Source organism: Ranitomeya variabilis, chromosome 3, assembly GCF_051348905.1.
Source record: "Ranitomeya variabilis isolate aRanVar5 chromosome 3, aRanVar5.hap1, whole genome shotgun sequence".
In the NCBI taxonomy this organism is placed as follows: domain Eukaryota; kingdom Metazoa; phylum Chordata; class Amphibia; order Anura; family Dendrobatidae; genus Ranitomeya; species Ranitomeya variabilis.
Window position 1 is genome coordinate 255,602,681 of NC_135234.1, and position 22,103 is coordinate 255,624,783.

The 22,103-nt window shown below is 47.3% G+C and overlaps 1 protein-coding gene across 2 annotated transcripts in view; it reads right to left on the reverse strand.

Moving 5' to 3' along the window:
* The window catches only part of CEPT1 (choline/ethanolamine phosphotransferase 1), a 91,401-nt gene extending 69,801 nt beyond the window's left edge, over positions 1 to 21,600 (reverse strand). Inside the window, exons 1-2 of one of the 2 annotated variants that reach the window (XM_077295408.1) lie at positions 21,445 to 21,600; positions 1,605 to 1,977 (exon numbers count right to left, since the gene is read on the reverse strand). In XM_077295408.1, the coding sequence (XP_077151523.1) occupies positions 1,605 to 1,943 (339 nt within the window). In that variant the 5' untranslated portion in view covers positions 1,944 to 1,977; positions 21,445 to 21,600. Of the gene's footprint in view, positions 1 to 1,604; positions 1,978 to 20,808 lie in introns of both variants that reach the window. The other variant, XM_077295409.1, reaches the window with a different exon arrangement.
* Positions 21,601 to 22,103: the final 503 nt, after the last annotated feature.

Here is a 22,103-nt window from a genome sequence, read left to right on the forward strand (position 1 = left end):
ACTATTATTTATTAATTGTATTATTCTTACATTTGAATAAATAAAGTATATATGGATTCTAGACTCCCGATTCTTTAGAATCGGGCTGCCATCTAGTAGTAACACAGTTAGCAAGGACTAAAGACATTTGTCCATCCAGTTCAGCCTATATTCCATCAGAATAAATCCCCAGATCTACGTCCTTCTAAAGACCCTAATAACTGTAAGGCTACTTTCACACTAGCGTTAACTGCATTCCGTCACAATGCGTCGTTTTGCCGAAAAAACGCATCCTGCAAAAGTGTTTGCAGGTTGCGTTTTTTCACCATTGATTAACATTAAGCGACGCATTGTGACGGATTGCCACACGTCGCACCCGTCGTGCGACGGATGCGTCGTGCAGTGGTGGACCGTCGGGAGCAAAAAACGCTACATGTAACGTTTTTTGCTCACGACGGTCCGCTTTTTCCGACCGCGCATGCGCAGCCGGAACTCTGCCCCCACCTCCCCGCACCTCACAATGGGGCAGCGGATGCGCTGGAAAAATGCATCCGCTGCCCCCGTTGTGCGGCGGAGACAACGCTAGCGTCAGGAACGTCGGCCCGACGCACAGCGACGGGCCGAGCCCGACGCTAGTGTGAAAGTAGCCTTAGATACAATATTGTTACGCTCCAGGAAGACACCCAGGCCTCTCTTGAACCCCTCAACTGAGTTCGCCATCACTACCTCCTCAGGCAAGGAATTCCAGATTCTCACTGCCCTAACAGTAAGGAATCCTCTTCTATGTTAGTGGAAAAACCTTCTCTCCTGCAGACGCAGAGAATGCCCCCTTGTGACCGTCACATTCCTTGGTATAAACAGATCCTTGAAGAGATATTTGTATTGTCCCCTTATACATGGTTATTAGATTGCCCCTCAGTCATCTATTTTCTAGACTAAATAATCCTAATTTTGCTTATCTCTCTGGATATTGTAGTTCCCCCATCCCCTTTATTAATTTTGTTGACCTCTTTTGTACTCACTCTAATTCCATTATACCCGTCCTGAGCATCGGTGCCCAAAACTGTACACAGTACTCCATGTGCGGTCTAACCAGGGATTTGTACAGAGGCAGTATATTGCTCTCATGTGTATCCAGACCTATTTTAGTACACCCCATGATCCCGTTTGCCTTGGCACTGGCTGCTCCAGGTAAGTTTAGCTTTAACTAGGATCCCCAAGTCCTTCTCCATGTCAGATTTACCCAGTGGTTTCCCGTTGTGTGTAATGGTGATATTGATTCTGTCTCCCCATATGTATAGCCTTATAGTAACAGTATCAAGGCCGAAAAAAGAACTTTGTCCATCCAGTCCATTAGCCTCACAGACTTCTGCAGAGGGTCACATCTTTACTGAATGCAATAGTGAAAGCAGCTGCACAGCATCAGAGATCACAGGATCTCCATTTACCCAAAATAGAAGTCATCTGTACTTACACCTTTATGCCATATCCAGTATCCTATGTTTGAGATTTGAATACTCCTTCAATAGGACATACAATATATTTAAATTCTAGAAGCATTGTCCATAATATATCTCCATACGGTGCATTTGGGGGAAGAAAACAAGTACTATGTTATATTTTACCTGCTCTGTTGCCGTTGGACAGTAACATACTAACACTACTGTTGTCAATATATTGATGAAAAGTCCTATTATGGTGATAAGATTTGGTGCAATCCATGAAGGGACCTGACCGACCAACCATTCCCAAAATCCTTGCATTAACGGCTCCAAAAGTGACTTCCCGCAACTCTTATACCGATGTTCTTCCAACCTCTTTAACTGGTGTCGGGACAGAGGAGGTGTTGGCAATTCCACTAGCTTACTTAAGACACATGCTGTTCTGGAGACCTGCTCACAGTGTGAAGGAAGTTCGGAGTGGATTTCTCCACATCTTTTTCTTGATGATCTTTGCCCACTCATGGAGTACACACGTCAAACCAAAATCCAAAGAAATCTGGAGTCAAGACAAAAAAAAGTGACATCAAATTCATAAATTTGTATTAAACATAAAAGAAATATAGAATGTGAATTCATTATGCGGCAATACGGGGGCAGGCAATCTAGCCGATACATCCATTTCAAAAGGTTGTCCACTACTTTTACATTGATGACCAATGTCTGATCGTCCGGGGTCAGGCACCCAGCACCCCCGATCAGCTGTTACCAATGTCGGACGCTTGCTTGCTGGAAGTACTCACTTGCGGAGCTGGCAGTCCGATAGTGGCCGCTGCAGGGAACTGTGCTGCGGGGTACTGCACATCCGCCTCCTATTGATTACAAAGCCTCGTTTGCCATGACCATTAATGGCCAAATGTCGGTCTTAAGAATCTGCTAACTATAGCTGCCTGTTCAGAAGTCAGCAACTTGAAGGGTATGTGCACACGATGCGGATTTTGCAGCGTTTCCCATGAATTTACAGTTCAACGTAAACCTATGGGAAACAAAAAACGCTGTGCACATGCTGCGGAAAAAAACGTGTGGAAACGCAGCGGTTTACGCAGCATGTCACTTCTTTCTGCGGATTCCACAGCGGTTTTACAACTGCTCCTATGGAAAACCGCAGTTGTAAAACCGCAGTGAAAACCGCGGTAAATCTGCAGCGTTTTTGCCCTGCAGATTTATCAAATCTGCTGCAGAAAAATCCGCAGTGACCAAGAATACGTGTGCACATAGCCTTAGGGCTCATACTCACTTGCGTGAAATACGGCCGAGTCTCGCATGTTAGAACCCGGCTCTGCCGCCGGCACTCCAGAGCAGAGCGTGCAGCCGCATAGCAATACATGGAGCTGTACGCTCCGCTCCCAAGTGCCGGCGGCAGAGCCAGGTGTTACCATGCGAGACTCGGTCGTATTTCACGCAAGTATGAGCCCTTAGATGCTAAATGTCATGTTACATAGCATTAATTCCTGAAAAGCACCTGAAGGGTTGATAAACTACGTGACAGCAGTTTTTAACATGTTAAGGGGTGCCACATTTAAAATGGTCTAACTTTGGGGGGGGATTTTACGACATATGGGATCCACAAAGTGACTTCAAAATTAAATATGTCCATAAAATATGTTTTGTAAATTTCTTTGAAAAAAAACTACTGCTACAATTTTAAACCTCCAAACATTATAAAATAAAATGACATTTTATAAATGGCGCTGATGTAAAGCAGACATAAGGTAATTTTATTTATTAACTACAGTATTTTTCAGACCACAAGACGCATCCCAACCTTCAGGGGAGGAATTTTTTTTTTTTTTTTTTAAACTACCTTATCCCTTTTATGACCAATGATGTATAGATATGCCATCAGTCGAGCCCCTGCCTTTGATGCGGGCTCCAGCGCTGAGCCCACATCTTTCCCTGCATGTGACAGCAGATCTGATCAGCTGTCATGTGCATCTAAATGACAAGTCAAGATCTAAATCTGTGCATACAACGCCTCCAGCGGCCATTTTCTTTACGCCCATCGCAGGGAAATCCATGTACAGAGAGGGGACTCCTGCTCAAGCCATGGCCCTAACTTGTTACCTCCAGATTTAGATCCTGTCTCAGTTCACATACTATTGTTCAAAAAGAAATGCTTCAGTTGGAACGTGCAACACCTGCTACCTCACAGAGTGCCTAACAGAACGTTTAGTACACACTGTAACAGACATGTAGTAATGTTATTTATTAACTATTCTGTTTGGTCTGACCATCTGGATTACATGGATAATTATAGTGCTTTGGAACAAAGCACTATACTGTTATTCCACCGTGGTAAACTTCTTCTTCTTATTATAGTGCTTTGGAACAAAGCACTATACTGTTATTCCACCGTGGTAAACTTCTTCTTATTCTTATTATTCAGTCCGCACGTAATGCGGCCCGAACCGCTAAACTCACAGACTCCAGTGAGGTGTCATTTCGAAGCCAGCGTCCCCAAGAGGTGTGCTAAGTATTTTTCGTGCCGATCGGATTTGTAGTTTTTGCGCAATTTGTGTTTGAAAAAAGTCTTTCAATGCGTTTCAATGGAGAAATTTTCCTATACGTTTATAATGGGCTGGTTTCTGAGGCAATTTCTAAAAATAACTGCCACCTGGCTGATTAGCTCATTGATATGCGCAGTCAGACACAGTTACTATGCCAACGCCTATGAAATCTACATCAGCTCACCAGGTCACAAGTTTTGTCAGATAATATCAGCTCTTAAAGTGACAGTACAGCACAATTCCAAACCACTATCTGTAGTCTTATGATTATTAGACTGTGGCCCGATTCTAACTCATCGGGTATTCTAGAATATGCATGTCCACGTAGTATATTGCACAGCCACGCAGTATACAGTGCAGAGCCGCGCAGTACACAGCGCAGAGCCGCGCAGTACACAGCGCAGAGCCGCGCAGTATAAAGCGCAGAGCCGAGCAGTACACAGCGCAGAGCCGCGCAGTATAAAGCGCAGAGCCGTGCAGTACACAGCGCAGAGCCGCGCAGTATAAAGCGCAGAGCCGTGCAGTACACAGCGCAGAGCCGTGCAGTACACAGCGCAGAGCCGCGCAGTACATAGCGCAGAGCCGCGCAGTACACAGCGCAGAGCCGTGCAGTACACAGCGCAGAGCCGCGCAGTATAAAGCGCAGAGCCGTGCAGTACACAGCGCAGAGCCGTGCAGTACACAGCGCAGAGCCGCGCAGTACATAGCGCAGAGCCGCGCAGTACACAGCGCAGAGCCGCGCAGTACACAGCGCAGAGCCGCGCAGTACACAGCGCAGAGCCGCGCAGTACACAGCACAGAGCCGCACAGTACACAGCACAGAGCCACCCAGTATATAGCGCAGAGCCGCGCAGTACGCAGCGTAGAGCCAAGCAGTATGCAGCGCAGAGCCGCGCAGTATACAGCGCTGAGCCGCGTAGTATACAGCGCAGAGCCCCGCAGTATACAGTGCAGAGCCCCGCAGTATACAGCGCAGAGCCGTGCAGTACACAGTGCAGAGCCGCGCAGTACACAGCGCAGAGCCGCGCAGTACACTGTTGTGAATTTGCTTTTTGCTCCCTCTAGTGGTTACTAGTTTTTTGACTCTGGTTTTTCTGTCATTCCTTTTATCCGCACCTGGGTCGTTAGTTAGGGGTGTTGCTATATAAGCTCCCTGGACCTTCAGTTCAATGCCTGGCAACGTAGTTATCAGAGCTAGTCTGCTGTGCTCTTGTCTACTGATCCTGGTTCCAGTTATATCAGCTAAGTCTGCCTTTTGCTTTTTGCTATTTGTTTTGGTTTTGTATTTTTGTCCAGCTTGTTCCAAATCTATATCCTGACCTTTGCTGGAAGCTCTAGGGGGGCTGGTGTTCTCCCCCCGGACCGTTAGACGGTTCGGGGGTTCTTGAATTTCCAGTGTGGATTTTGATAGGGTTTTTGTTGACCATATAAGTTACCTTTCTTTATTCTGCTATCAGTAAGCGGGCCTCTCTGTGCTAAACCTGGTTCATTTCTGTGTTTGTCATTTCCTCTTACCTAACCGTCATTATTTGTGGGGGGCTTCTATCCAGCTTTGGGGTCCCCTTCTCTGGAGGCAAGAAAGGTCTTTGTTTTCCTCTACTAGGAGTAGCTAGATTCTCCGGCTGGCGCGTGTCATCTAGAATCAACGTAGGAATGATCCCCGGCTACTTCTAGTGTTGGCGTTAGGAGTAGATATATGGTCAACCCAGTTACCACTGCCCTATGAGCTGGATTTTTGTACTCTGCAGACTTCCACGTTCCTCTGAGACCCTCGCCATTGGGGTCATAACAGTACACAGCACGGACACGCGCAGTACACAGCGCAGAGCCGCGCAGTACACAGCGCAGAGCCGCGCAGTATATAGCGCAGAGCCGCGCAGTACAAAGCGCAGAGCTGCGCAGTATACAGCGCAGAGCCGCGCAGTATACAGCGCAGAGCCGCGCAGTATACAGCGCAGAACGCGCAGTACACAGTGCAGAGCCGCGCAGTACACAGCGCAGAGCCGTGCAGTACACAGCGCAGAGCCGCGCAGTACACAGCGCAGAGCCGCGCAGTACACAGCGCAGAGCCGCGCAGTACACAGCGCAGAGCCGCGCAGTACACAGCGCAGAGCCGCGCAGTACACAGCGCAGAGCCGCGCAGTATACAGCGCAGAGCCGCGTAGTATACAGCGCAGAGCCGCGTAGTATACAGCGCAGAGCCGCGTAGTATACAGCGCAGAGCCACGCAGTATACAGCACAGAGCCACGCAGTATACAGCGCAGAGCCACGTAGTTATACTGCCCAGTCACGTAGTATATTGTCCAGTCACATAGTATACTGCATATCCCTGTTAAAAAAAAAAAAGAATTAAAATAAAAAAGTTACATACTCACCTCCTGGAGCGGCCGGTATCTGATGGTTGTTGCACCTCCTAGAGCGGCCGGTACCCGATGCTTGTTGCGCGCTCCGGTCCCAAGAGTGCATTGCGGTCTCACGAGATGATGACTGTTATGACCCCAATGGCGAGGGTCTCAGAGGAACGTGGAAGTCTGCAGAATACAAAAATCCAGCTCATAGGGCAGTGGTAACTGGGTTGACCATATATCTACTCCTAACGCCAACACTAGAAGTAGCCGGGGATCATTCCTACGTTGATTCTAGATGACACGCGCCAGCCGGAGAATCTAGCTACCCCTAGTAGAGGAAAACAAAGACCTTTCTTGCCTCCAGAGAAGGGGACCCCAAAGCTGGATAGAAGCCCCCCACAAATAATGACGGTGAGGTAAGAGGAAATGACAAACACAGAAATGAACCAGGTTTAGCACAGAGAGGCCCGCTTACTGATAGCAGAATAAAGAAAGGTAACTTATATGGTCAACAAAAACCCTATCAAAATCCACACTGGAAATTCAAGAACCCCCGAACCGTCTAACGGTCCGGGGGGAGAACACCAGCCCCCCTAGAGCTTCCAGCAAAGGTCAGGATATAGATTTGGAACAAGCTGGACAAAAATACAAAACCAAAACAAATAGCAAAAAGCAAAAGGCAGACTTAGCTGATATAACTGGAACCAGGATCAGTAGACAAGAGCACAGCAGACTAGCTCTGATAACTACGTTGCCAGGCATTGAACTGAAGGTCCAGGGAGCTTATATAGCAACACCCCTAACTAACGACCCAGGTGCGGATAAAAGGAATGACAGAAAAACCAGAGTCAAAAAACTAGTAACCACTAGAGGGAGCAAAAAGCAAATTCACAACAGTACCCCCCCCTTAGTGAGGGGTCACCGAACCCTCACCACGACCACCAGGGCGATCAGGATGAGCGGCATGAAAGGCACGAACTAAATCGGCCGCATGAACATCAGAGGCGACCACCCAGGAATTATCCTCCTGACCATAGCCCTTCCACTTGACCAGGTACTGAAGCCTCCGCCTGGAGAGGCGAGAATCCAAGATCTTCTCCACCACGTACTCCAACTCGCCCTCAACCAACACCGGAGCAGGAGGCTCAGCAGAAGGAACTACAGGCACAATGTACCGCCGCAACAAGGACCTATGAAATACATTGTGAATAGCAAACGACACAGGAAGATCCAGACGAAAAGATACAGGATTAAGGATTTCCAATATCTTGTAAGGCCCAATAAAACGAGGTTTAAATTTGGGAGAGGAGACCTTCATAGGAACAAAGCGGGAAGAAAGCCATACCAAATCCCCAACGCGTAGTCGGGGACCCACACCGCGGCGGCGGTTGGCAAAGCGCTGAGCCTTCTCCTGTGACAACTTCAAGTTGTCCACCACATGATTCCAGATCTGCTGCAACCTATCCACCAAAGAATCCACCCCAGGACAGTCAGAAGGCTCCACATGACCCGAAGAAAAGCGAGGATGGAAACCAGAGTTGCAGAAAAAAGGCGAAACCAAGGTGGCGGAACTAGCCCGATTATTAAGGGCAAACTCAGCCAACGGCAAGAATGTCACCCAATCGTCCTGATCAGCAGAGACAAAACACCTCAAATAAGCCTCCAAAGTCTGATTGGTTCGCTCCGTCTGTCCATTAGTCTGAGGATGGAAAGCAGACGAAAACGACAAATCAATGCCCATCCTACTACAAAAGGATCGCCAGAACCTGGAAACGAACTGGGATCCTCTGTCTGACACAATATTCTCAGGGATGCCGTGCAAACGAACCACGTTCTGGAAAAACACAGGAACCAGATCGGAAGAGGAAGGCAGCTTAGGCAAAGGAACCAAATGGACCATCTTGGGGAAGCGATCACATATCACCCAGATAACGGACATGCCCTGAGATAGCGGAAGATCAGAAATGAAATCCATGGAGATATGTGTCCAAGGTCTCTTCGGGACAGGCAAGGGCAAGAGCAAACCGCTGGCACGAGAACAGCAAGGCTTAGCTCGAGCACAAGTCCCACAGGACTGCACAAATGACCGCACATCCCTTGACAAGGAAGGCCACCAAAAGGACCTGGCCACCAGATCTCTGGTGCCAAAAATTCCCGGGTGACCTGCCAACACCGAGGAATGAACCTCGGAAATGACTCTGCTGGTCCACTTATCCGGGACAAACAGTCTGTCAGGTGGACAAGACTCAGGCCTATCAGCCTGAAATCTCTGCAACACACGTCGCAGATCCGGAGAAATAGCTGACAAGATAACTCCATCTTTAAGAATACCAACAGGATCCGTGACTCCAGGAGCATCAGGCACAAAGCTCCTAGAAAGAGCATCGGCCTTCACATTCTTTGAACCTGGTAAATACGAGACAACAAAATCAAAGCGGGAGAAAAACAATGACCAGCGGGCCTGTCTCGGATTAAGGCGTTTAGCAGACTCGAGATACATCAGATTTTTGTGATCAGTCAAGACCACCACACGATGCTTAGCACCCTCGAGCCAATGACGCCACTCCTCAAATGCCCATTTCATGGCCAACAACTCCCGATTGCCCACATCATAATTTCGCTCGGCAGGCGAAAACTTCCTAGAGAAAAAGGCACAAGGTTTCATAACAGAGCAACCAGGGCCTCTCTGCGACAAAACGGCCCCTGCCCCAATCTCCGAAGCATCCACCTCAACCTGAAAGGGAAGTGAGACGTCAGGCTGGCACAAAACAGGCGCCGAAGTAAACCGGCGTTTCAACTCCTGGAAAGCCTCCACGGCAGCAGGAGCCCAGTTAGCTACATCGGAGCCCTTCTTGGTCATATCCGTCAAAGGTTTCACAATGCTAGAAAAATTAGCGATAAAACGACGGTAGAAGTTAGCGAAGCCCAAGAACTTCTGAAGACTCTTAACTGACGAGGGCTGAGTCCAATCAAGAATAGCTCGGACCTTGACTGGGTCCATCTCCACAGCAGAAGGGGAAAAAATGAACCCCAAAAAGGGAACCTTCTGTACACCAAAGAGACACTTTGAGCCCTTGACAAACAAAGAATTTTCACGCAAAATTTTAAAGACCAACCTGACCTGCTCCACATGCGAATCCCAATTATCAGAAAAAACCAAAATATCATCCAGATAAACAATCAAAAATTTATCCAGATACTTCCGGAAAATGTCATGCATAAAGGACTGAAAAACTGAAGGCGCATTGGAGAGCCCAAAAGGCATCACCAAGTACTCAAAATGACCTTCGGGCGTATTGAATGCGGTTTTCCATTCATCACCTTGCTTAATGCGCACAAGGTTGTATGCACCACGAAGGTCTATCTTGGTGAACCACTTGGCACCCTTAATCCGGGCAAACAAGTCAGACAACAGCGGTAAAGGATACTGAAATTTGACAGTGATCTTATTTAAAAGCCGATAATCAATACAAGGTCTCAAAGATCCGTCCTTTTTTGCCACAAAAAAGAATCCCGCACCAAGAGGGGAAGAAGACGGACGAATATGTCCTTTCTCCAGAGACTCCTTGATATATGAACGCATAGCGGTATGTTCAGGTACCGACAGATTAAACAGTCTTCCCTTAGGAAATTTACTGCCTGGGATCAAATCTATAGCACAGTCACAGTCCCTATGAGGAGGCAGTGCACTGGACTCAGACTCACTGAAGACATCCTGATAATCAGACAAATACTCCGGAACTTCCGAAGGCGTAGAAGAAGCAATAGACACAGGCAGGGAATCCCCATGAATACCACGACAGCCCCAACTTGAGACTGACATAGCCTTCCAGTCCAGGACTGGATTATGGGTCTGTAACCATGGCAGCCCTAAAACAACCAAATCATGCATTTTATGTAAAACCAGGAAACGTATCACCTCGCGGTGTTCAGGATTCCTGCACATGGTAACCTGTGTCCAATACTGCGGTTTATTTGCTGCCAATGGTGTAGCATCAATACCCCTAAGAGGAATAGGATTTTCTAATGGTTCAAGAGTAAAACCACAGCGCTTAGCAAATGAGAGATCCATGAGACTCAGGGCAGCACCTGAATCTACAAACGCCATGACAGGATAAGATGACAGTGAGCAAATCAAAGTTACAGACAGAATAAATTTAGGTTGCAAATTACCAACGGTGACAGGACTAACAACCTTAGCTATACGTTTAGAGCATGCTGAGATAACATGTGTAGAATCACCACAGTAGTAGCACAAGCCATTCCGGCGTCTATGAATTTTCCGCTCATTTCTAGTCAGGATTCTATCACATTGCATTAAATCAGGTGTCTGTTCAGACAACACCATGAGGGAATTTGCGGTTTTTCTATCACATTGCACCGAATTAGGTGTCTGTTCAGACAACACCATGAGGGAATTTGCGGTTTTGCGCTCCCGCAACCGCCGGTCAATTTGAATAGCCAGTGCCATAGTATCATTCAGACCTGTGGGAATGGGAAAACCCACCATAACATTCTTAATGGCTTCAGATAGGCCATTTCTAAAATTAGCGGCCAGTGCACACTCGTTCCAATGTGTCAGCACGGACCATTTCCGAAATTTTTGGCAATACACTTCAGCCTCGTCCTGCCCCTGAGACATAGCCAGCAAGGCCTTTTCTGCCTGAATCTCAAGATTGGGTTCCTCATAAAGTAAACCGAGCGCCAGAAAAAACGTATCAAGATCAGCCAATGCCGGATCTCCTGGCGCCAACGAAAAAGCCCAATCCTGAGGGTCGCCCCGTAAGAACGAAATAACAATTTTTACTTGCTGAGCAGAATCTCCAGATGAACAGGGTCTCAGGGACAAAAACAATTTACAATTATTCACGAAATTCCTAAACTTAAACCTGTCTCCGGAAAACAGTTCAGGAATCGGTATTTTAGGTTCTGACCTAGGATTTCTGATAACATAGTCTTGTATGCCCTGCACACGAGTAGCCAGCTGGTCCACACTTGTAATCAAGGTCTGGACATTCATGTCTGCAGCAAGCATAGCCACTCTGAGGTAAAGGGGAAAAAGGAAAAAAAAAAAAAACTCAGAATCTTCTTTCTTATAATCCCTCTTCTGCAATGCATTAAACATTTAATACTGGCCTGGCAAACTGTTATGACCCCAATGGCGAGGGTCTCAGAGGAACGTGGAAGTCTGCAGAATACAAAAATCCAGCTCATAGGGCAGTGGTAACTGGGTTGACCATATATCTACTCCTAACGCCAACACTAGAAGTAGCCGGGGATCATTCCTACGTTGATTCTAGATGACACGCGCCAGCCGGAGAATCTAGCTACCCCTAGTAGAGGAAAACAAAGACCTTTCTTGCCTCCAGAGAAGGGGACCCCAAAGCTGGATAGAAGCCCCCCACAAATAATGACGGTGAGGTAAGAGGAAATGACAAACACAGAAATGAACCAGGTTTAGCACAGAGAGGCCCGCTTACTAATAGCAGAATAAAGAAAGGTAACTTATATGGTCAACAAAAACCCTATCAAAATCCACACTGGAAATTCAAGAACCCCCGAACCGTCTAACGGTCCGGGGGGAGAACACCAGCCCCCCTAGAGCTTCCAGCAAAGGTCAGGATATAGATTTGGAACAAGCTGGACAAAAATACAAAACCAAAACAAATAGCAAAAAGCAAAAGGCAGACTTAGCTGATATAACTGGAACCAGGATCAGTAGACAAGAGCACAGCAGACTAGCTCTGATAACTACGTTGCCAGGCATTGAACTGAAGGTCCAGGGAGCTTATATAGCAACACCCCTAACTAACGACCCAGGTGCGGATAAAAGGAATGACAGAAAAACCAGAGTCAAAAAACTAGTAACCACTAGAGGGAGCAAAAAGCAAATTCACAACAGATGACGTAGCGGTGTTGTGAGACAGAAAGACGGAAGTGCCCTTAGACAATTAGATAGTAGATTACCCCGCTCACCAATTCGGAACCCGAGAGGCCCGGCCCACCAAATCGGACCCCGAGGGGCCCGGCCCACCAAATCGGACCCAGAGTGACCCCGCCCCCTAAATCAGACCCAGAGTGACCCCGCCCACCAAATCGGACCCAGAGTGGCTCCGCCCACCAAATCGGACCCAGAGTGACCCCTTCCACCAAATCAGACCCAGAGTGACCCCTTCCACCAAATCGGACCCAGAGTGACCCCTTCCACCAAATCGGGCCCAGAGTGACCCCGCCCACCAAATCGGACCCAGAGTGACCCCACCCACCAAATCGGACCCTGAGGTGCCCAGCCCACCAAATCAGACCCTGAGGTGCCCAGCCCACCAAATCGGACCGAGTGACCCCACCCACCAAATTGGTCCCTAAGGTGCCCCGCCCACCAAATCGGACCCAGAGTGGCTCCGCCCACCGAATCGGACCCAGAGTGGCCGCGCCCACAGAATCGGACCTAGATTTACCCCGCCCACAAAATCAGACCCAGATTGACCCAACCCACCAAATCGGACCGCCTGAGGGGCACCCAAGTGTCAAAGTCTTGCAGGGGCAGCCCGGGCACCATTCCAAAGCACTATCTGTAGTTCCTTCAGGAAATACCCATCTAGTTACATTTTGAAAATTGACAGTTTTCAAAAATCTTTTTCGTTATTAAATTAAAAGGTACGAGAAAGAAACACACTTCTGTTTTTGTTTTTTGATAAAAAAAGAAGATGGACTACAAGTGGGTACTCACCTTATCTTTCATGACAGACATACTTTTGAGTGGCTGAAAGTTACCCACCAGAATAAAAAAAAAATAAATACACAAGCTGAAATCTCTTATCAAAAGGAACCATAAACACAGATCTCCAAACATATAGTGAAGGATGCGCTCTTCACTTAAGGCCACAACTATAGGAGGACACAAGCCTGAACAGTCAATGTCCTAAGGGCATCAGGAATATACCATAGTCTAAATAGCAAGGTGCAATGACTACAATGAAAAATGTAAAAAGCTCTACAGTGAAAAGGAGCACTAATAACAGAGAGCAATAGAATGTGAACAAGGACTCTACAGTAAACCATTCTAGCCTACTTTAGTGGTTACCTCCTTTATTTTAAGGACAGCTTTAAAAAGACCGATACAGAAAGACCCCATACAACTCAAGGCCAAAAGACCAGGGATGCGCACAGGAATTTTTCCAACTAAAGACGACCTTTTACTGCATTTTTTCCCTTTAATTGTGAGGCGCTGCCTAAGCAAAAAGACTTAGCTGATCGCTGAAGATATTAGTGAATGAGACGGACAAACAGGTCTTACCCTCTTTACAATAAGTGAATTTGCTGGTACGAGGGATTGTTTATTTCCACGATCAATTGTAGTTTCGAGCAACATCATTCACTTTACAATATAATGTATTACAAATCGGAAAAAAGCTTACAGTGAAATATTGAAAAATAATTACATTTCAACATTGTTCGGTACATTGTATGGTAAAAATGACTGGGTAACGTAGGCTAAGTCCCCACAATCAGTAATCGCAGCGCTTTGGACGCAGCACATTTCTGCTCCGTCTAAAGCACTGCCGGCTGTTAAACGCAGGCGATTCCGCATGTGTTCACTGAACTGTGCGGAATCACCACATCCTATACATTGGACGGTGATATTTATCTTGCGGAGACTGAGCGCCTCTGCTATATAAATAGACATGCTGCGGTCTGGAAAGATGTGTCGCATGTCCGTCTCCGCGGGTAAGCCAGAGGCGTCTGTGTACGCACAGTGGAGATGGCATTTCTTGAAATTCCATCCACTATGCTGTAACATCTGGCCGCTGCGGGTTGGATGCTGTGGAGGTATGCAGCATCCAACCCGCAGCGTTTACTGACTGTGGGTATGTGCACATGGTCAGGATTTGCTCAGTGTTTTCTCAGGATTTGACGCAGGAGAAATCTGCATCTGAGGTCACTGGCAGGTCACCTGCGTTTTTTCATTGCATGCGTTTTTTTGTCACTTGAAATAAAGCTACAGTAATTGAAATTGGCTTCTCGGAAGGAAAAAAAAAAAATTTCCTGTTTGCAGATATATTGGGGTATGTGCTCACGGTCTTTCCAGACTGCAGCATGTCAATTTATGAAGTGGAGACGCTCAGCCTCCGCTGCGTAAATTACCCATACACTTTCATTAGATGAGGTAAAACCGCATTATCTTCCTAGTCACATGCGTATTAAGTGTGGGACCGCAGCTTACTAGTGTACTAATTTAAATAATGGTAAATCTTGTGACACAGCCAGAAGTACAATGCACAGGAAGTGGAAAAAAGCACAGAGAGGTCTCCTCCTTTTTAATAAATAATTTTAAAAAAATGGCGTGGGGTCCCCTATATATGTTAACCAGCCAAGAAAAAAGCAGACAGCTACGGCCTGGTATTCTCAGGCTGGCAAGGCCCATGGATATTGGCCCTCACCAGCCTAAACATAGCAGCCCGACTCTTTCCACTTGTCCTGTAGCGGTGGCAATTGGGGTAATATTTGTGGGGTTGATGTCACCTGTGTATTGTCAGACGATACAAAGCCCACGGATTAGTAGTGGAGAAGCGTCTATAAGACACCTATCCATTACTAATCCTATAGTTACATGGTAAAGACACAGCCAGAATAAAGTCCTCTAATTGAAATAATGACAGACTCCTTTAATAATCTTAATTAAACCCATTCCACCGACCCACTCATTCTACTGTAAGAGAATTAAGATAAAAAAAATATATATATCCTTACCTGTCCGCCAAGAAGATATACATACTGTTATTGTTCCACGACGAGTCCAGCTCTGCTACATGCCTTATGCATTATGCCACCCTTCAGCCTGACATCCAGACACAGCGGAGGTTGAACATGATCACCGGAGATACCATGGTCCCCAACGGTCACGTTCACAACAGTTCTCGCGATAAGATGCTTGTGAGAACTTGGCTAGTGACCGGAAATGACCGCCAGGGATGGGGTTAAGTGCACAGCAGTTCTCACCATCAGCTCAGCTCATCGTTAGAACTGCAGTATAGGTGTACTTACGGCTAAAACCAAGTACGACATTATTTAAATTAACAAACGTGTAGTAAGCTGCGTTCCCGCACTCAATACTCATGTGAATAAGAAGATAATGCGGTTTTACTACATCTAATGAAAGTGTATGGGTAATTAACGTGGTGGAGACAAAGCGTCTCTGCTACATAAATAGACGTGCCGCATGTCCGTCTCCACAGGGATGCCGCAGGCGTCCCTGCACGCTAGTGCAGATGGGATTTCTTGAAACCACATCCACTATGCTGTAACATCTGGCCGCTGTGGGATGGATGCTGCGGGATGGACGCAGCGTCCAACCACCAGGTATTTACTGATTGTGGGAACATACCCTTATTTGGTCGAGTTTGACTGTAATGACTTGTTTTACACAGAGTGAACTGAATTTTTTGCTACCATTTGAGATAAATATGACATTTTTATCACATTCTATTTTTCAAGGCAGGGCGACATGAAAAAAAATAAAATCTTTTGAGATGATCACCCTATGGGATAGATGATTTTAGATGGTTTAGAGTTTAAAACATCAGATGCAGCAGTACATAATAATTTGGTCACTTTTGTAATAAATGAGGCACTGCAGGAGATTAAGATGTATTTATATCAACAGAAAAAAACTACCGTATATACTTAATATTACAGTTTTCAATTCGCACGTCATGAGTTTAGAACTATTTACTGATACTGCTCCACCTCACTTCTCGGACACGGAGTCACAGATCAGGGGGTGTAGCTTACTTTTCGCTCCATAACCAAGCCAGATCTCTGATAAAGTCTCCTTCCCTGAAGTCACAGATCAATGGGAGCACACCGCTACCCGTCACCTGCTTTAAAGGGAACCTATCACCCCGTTTTTTTCGGTATGAGATAAAAATACTGTTAAATATGGCCTGAGCTGTGCATTACAATAGTGTAGTTTGTGGACCCCGATTCCCCACCTATGCTGCCGAAATACGTTACCAAAGTAGTCATTTTCGCCTGTCAATCAGGCTGGTCAGGTCGGATGGGCGTGGCTTCTTCCCCCAGATCTTGCGTAGTTTTCCGTTGGTGGCGTAGTGGTGTGCGCATGTCCAAGGTCCCCAATCCTGCACGGGGGGGTGAAAATAGCAGCGATGTCCGTTATTCCATTGGTGGTCGGTGGGCGCGGCCATCTTCCTTTGGCCGCGCGTGCGCAGAAGCGGCGCTCTGCTGGCCGCGGCTTCAGGAAAATGGCCGCGGGATGCCGCGCGTGCGCAGATGGAGATCGCGGCGGCCATTTTCCTGAAGCCGCGGCCAGCAGAGCGCCGCTTCTGCGCACGCGCGGCCAAAGGAAGATGGCCGCGCCCACCGACCACCAATGGAATAACGGACATCGCTGCTATTTTCACCCCCCCGTGCAGGATTGGGGACCTTGGACATGCGCACACCACTACGCCACCAACGGAAAACCACGCAAGATCTGGGGGAAGAAGCCACGCCCATCCGACCTGACCAGCCTGATTGACAGGCGAAAATGACTACTTTGGTAACGTATTTCGGCAGCATAGGTGGGGAATCGGGGTCCACAAACTACACTATTGTAATGCACAGCTCAGGCCATATTTAACAGTATTTTTATCTCATACCGAAAAAAACGGGGTGATAGGTTCCCTTTAACGTCAGCCACGCCCTGTGACCGTTTCATCTGTTCTGCCTCCCTATCATATCTGTGGGCTTTGCCCTGCTTCAGTCACAGCTTGTATTTCACACCTTGGAGCTCTCCTTGTGATCATTTCATGCTCCTTCACAATTCACATACAGGTCCTTCTCAAAAAATTAGCATATAGTGTTAAATTTCATTATTTACCATAATGTAATGATTATAATTAAACTTTCATATATTATAGATTCATTATCCACCAACTGAAATTTGTCAGGTCTTTTATTGTTTTAATACTGATGATTTTGGCATACAACTCCTGATAACCCAAAAAACCTGTCTCAATAAATTAGCATATCAAGAAAAGGTTCTCTAAACGACCTATTACCCTAATCTTCTGAATCAACTAATTAACTCTAAACACATGCAAAAGATACCTGAGGCTTTTAAAAACTCCCTGGCTGGTTCATTACTCAAAACCCCCATCATGGGTAAGACTAGCGACCTGACAGATGTCAAGAAAGCCATCATTGACACCCTCAAGCAAGAGGGTAAGACCCAGAAAGAAATTTCTCAACAAATAGGCTGTTCCCAGAGTGCTGTATCAAGGCACCTCAATGGTAAGTCTGTTGGAAGGAAACAATGTGGCAGAAAACGCTGTACAACGAGAAGAGGTGACCGGACCCTGAGGAAGATTGTGGAGAAGGACCGATTCCAGACCTTGGGGAACCTGAGGAAGCAGTGGACTGAGTCTGGTGTGGAAACACCCAGAGCCACCGTGCACAGGCGTGTGCAGGAAATGGGCTACAGGTGCCGCATTCCCCAGGTAAAGCCACTTTTGAACCATAAACAGCGGCAGAAGCGCCTGACCTGGGCTACAGAGAAGCAGCACTGGACTGTTGCTAAGTGGTCCCAAGTACTTTTTTCTGATGAAAGCAAATTTTGCATGTCATTCGGAAATCAAGGTGCCAGAGTCTGGAGGAAGACTGGGGAGAAGGAAATGCCAAAATGCCTGAAGTCCAGTGTCAAGTACCCACAGTCAGTGATGGTGTGGGGTGCCATGTCAGCTGCTGGTGTTGGTCCACTGTGTTTCATCAAGGGCAGGGTCAATGCAGCTAGCTATCAGGAGATTTTGGAGCACTTTATGCTTCCATCGGCTGAAATGCTTTATGGAGATGAAGATTTCATTTTTCAGCACGACCTGGCACCTGCTCACAGTGCCAAAACCACTGGTAAATGGTTTACTGACCATGGTATTACTGTGCTCAATTGGCCTGCCAACTCTCCTGACCTGAACCCCATAGAGAATCTGTGGGATATTGTGAAGAGAAAGTTGAGAGACGCAAGACCCAACACTCTGGATGAGCTTAAGGCCGCTATTGAAGCATCCTGGGCCTCCATAACATCTCAGCAGTGTCACAGGCTGATTGCCTCCATGCCACGCCGCATTGAAGCAGTCATTTCTGCCAAAGGATTCCCGACAAAGTATTGAGTGCATAACTGAACATTATTATTTGATGTTTTTTTTGTTTGTTATTAAAAAACACTTTTATTTGATTGGACGGGTGAAATATGCTAATTTATTGAGACAGGTTTTTGGGGTTATCAGGAGTTGTATGCCAAAATCATCAGTATTAAAACAATAAAAGACCTGACAAATTTCAGTTGGTGGATAATGAATCTATAATATATGAAAGTTTAATTGTAATCATTACATTATGGTAAATAATGAAATTTAACACTATATGCTAATTTTTTGAGAAGGACCTGTATAAGCTGTGGAGACAGAAGCAAAAAGCACAGAACAAACAATGACCGTGCACAATGTGTATCAACATGGATAACTCTGCCTGCACCTCCACTGCTTGCATGTAACATGTTAAGGAGCGTGAAGTGACTGCTTTCCCCAAGATCACTGCATGCTTCTTAGCATTTGACACTCAGTATTGAAATGACAAAACCAACAAGGGTAAAGGCTGAGTCACACATAACGATATCGTTAACGATATCGTTGCAACCTCACGCTTTTGGTGACGTAGCAACGATCCCGCTAACGATCTCGTTATGTGTGACAGCGACTAACGATCAGGCCCCTGCTGGGAAATCGTTGGGGAATGATCAGGACCATTCTTTGGTCGCTGATCACCCGCTGTCATGGCTGGATCGGCGTGTGTGACGCCAATCCAGCGATGTGTTCACTTGTAACCAGGGTAAATATCGGGTTACTAAGCGCAGGGCCGCGCTTAGTAACCCGATATTTACCCTGGTTACCATTGTAAAAGTTAAAAAAAAAAAAAAACAGTACATACTCACATTCTGATGTCTGTCACGTCCCCCGGCGTCCACAGGGTTAAAACTGCTTTTGGCAGGAGCGCTGGTAATGCACGCGCTGCTGCCGAGAGCTTCCCTGCACTGAATGTGTCAGTGCCGGCCGTAAAGCAGAGCACAGCGGTGACGTCACCGCTGTTACTGCCGGCGCTGACACATTCAGCGCAGGGAAGCTCTTGGCAGCAGCGCGTGCATTACCAGCGCTCTTGCCGAAAGCAGTTTTAACCCTGTGGACGCCGGCGGGGGACGTGACAGACATCAGAATGTGAGTGTGTAGTGTTTTTTTTTTTTTACTTTTACAATGGTAACCAGGGTAAATATCGGGTTACTAAGCGCGGCCCTTAGTAACCCGATGTTTACCCTGGTTACCCGGGTGCTGCAGGGGGACTTCGGCATCGTTGAGTTGTTTGTCAACAAAGTAGTTTTATTTTAACTTGTCCAGACATAAGGGAATAAGAAAGGGTTGTCATAGTGGATTATCCCTTTAATACATTTTGGCCTAAAAAATCAATTTTTCAATTACCGTAGATTTCACAAAAAATTATGCAAGGTTTGGATTTATAGGCTTTTTGCTTCCCTGCACATTCAAACGTGATTTAGTTTGTGGTTATAAATCAGTAGAGGAAATCTGAAAATCAGAAGATAAAAAGGAGTTATGGAGAGCGTTGAGCAAAACTGCTGCAGCCGGACCAGCTCAATGCCAGCTTCCTGTACATGCCAGCTTCTCCTTCTGATTGCACCCTCATCACTGGCCACACTGGTGCCCTGCTGCAGCCGGACCAGAGCAATGCCAGCTTCCTGTACATGCCAGCTTCCCCTTCTGATTACACCCTCATCACTGGCAACATTGGTACCCTGCTGCAGCCAGGCCAGAGCAATGCCAGCTTCCCCTTCTGATTGCACCCTCATTAGTGGCCACATTGGTGCCCTGCTGCAGCCGGACCAGAGCAATGCCAGCTTCCTGTACATGCCAGCTTCTCCTTCTGATTGCACCCTCATCACTGGCCACACTGGTGCCCTGCTGCAGCCAGGCCAGAGCAATGCCAGCTTCCCCTTCTGATTGCACCCTCATTAGTGGCCACATTGGTGCCCTGCTGCAGCCGGACCAGAGCAATGCCAGCTTCCTGTACATGCCAGCTTCCCCTTCTGATTAGTAGGCCACACATTACCGATGTGGCCGCTTAACCCAGATCCTGCAAATCGCTTTGCTCATCTCTAGTTAGAAAGTGCTGACTGGAAGATTCTCAGTTAACTCATTCTGCAATACAAAGCGCAACACAGAGGCTACAGGAGGCAAACTGTGCAACATTTTGAATGACGGCCACTTCCCCCCCTCCCAGAAAAAGAATGCCCCCAATAGGCATCTAAAGCCATTTATAAAAATGATAGTGAAAGCAGGTAGTGATGACATCTCATCTTATGCTCAACTGCGCCCTGTGATTGCCTGCAGCGGACAGAGCGGCCAAATCGTTACCTGCCAAATCGACTCCAGGTAATCAGAAGGGCAGGCCTTCCGAACTTCACAGAGAATTCCAGAGCAGTCTTAGCTGGAGCGATGGAGGATCTGACATTAATAAAGGGGCGCTCCACGACTGCACATCACCTGCTTAATAACTTCAGTGACATAGCAAAAAATACGATGGACGCTCCCCTCCTGCAGCTTTGGCATTCCAGTAATGTCAGAGCCCCGATTCTGTCAGGCCTTGTGACCACTGCAGCCAATCAGCGACCACTGCTCAGCTGCATCCCTTAGTAGTTGCTCTGACAGAATACTGATGAGCGACTGGCTGCAGCGGTGACACGAGCTGCAGGGTATAGGGGCGCTGACAGCCCTAGAGCGGCACCTCTGGGGGGGGGGGGAGTAGCCAAGGTGTTGCATTTCCATAGCACTGAAGCCATTAGGCAAGGTGTGCCCAGCAGTGGAGGACCCCTTTAAGGTGGAACAACCTCTTTAACCTCGTCCTTTACTCCAGTAGGCATGCACATGAAGGGGCAGTAACAGCGCCACCCACTGCTGCCAGTCTGTGTAGTGCCCAGGTGACCACACACGGTGACCGCGTAGCCGTCCAGATGCCGGGAGCACAGCCTGTGCCCGTCCGCTGCCGCCTACCTTGGCTTCTGTGCCAACCAGGACAATGCTGAGTGGCGCTTTCCGCTACAGCGTACGTACGCCGGAAGCAGCGGTGCTACACGGCAACTCCGAAACACGCTTTCCTGCTGCGCTCAGTACCGCCCACCTCACACTTACAGCCAATTAGCGGCCTTCAAAAGGAGCACCAATAGCGTTCTTCTGGTATTTACTACATCATGCCCTCAAATGAGACGAGCATTTGGATTGGCTAGTGGACTTCCCGATAGCGAATAAAGTTTTTCGGCATATTACGTTGTTTCCGTCAGTCTCATAATATCAAGTATATATCGATTTACGGAAACAGCGTAACGCCGTGAGCTACACATCATTAGTGACTTGCGGAACCAGCGTAACACCGAGCTACACATCATGGGCTCATTTCCACATGCGAGGCACACGTCCGTATCTCGCATGTGGAAACCAAGCTGTGGAGCCGGCACTCAGGAGAGGAGCGTGCGGCCGCATAGGAACACATGGAGCTGCACAGCTCCGCTCCAAAGTGCCGGCGCCAGAGCTTGGTTTCCACATGCGCGATACGGACGTGTGCCTCGCATGTGGAAATGAGTCCCATTAGTGAGATACGGAAACAGCGCACCTCGAGCTACCCACAATTAGTTGATTACGGAAACAGCGTAATA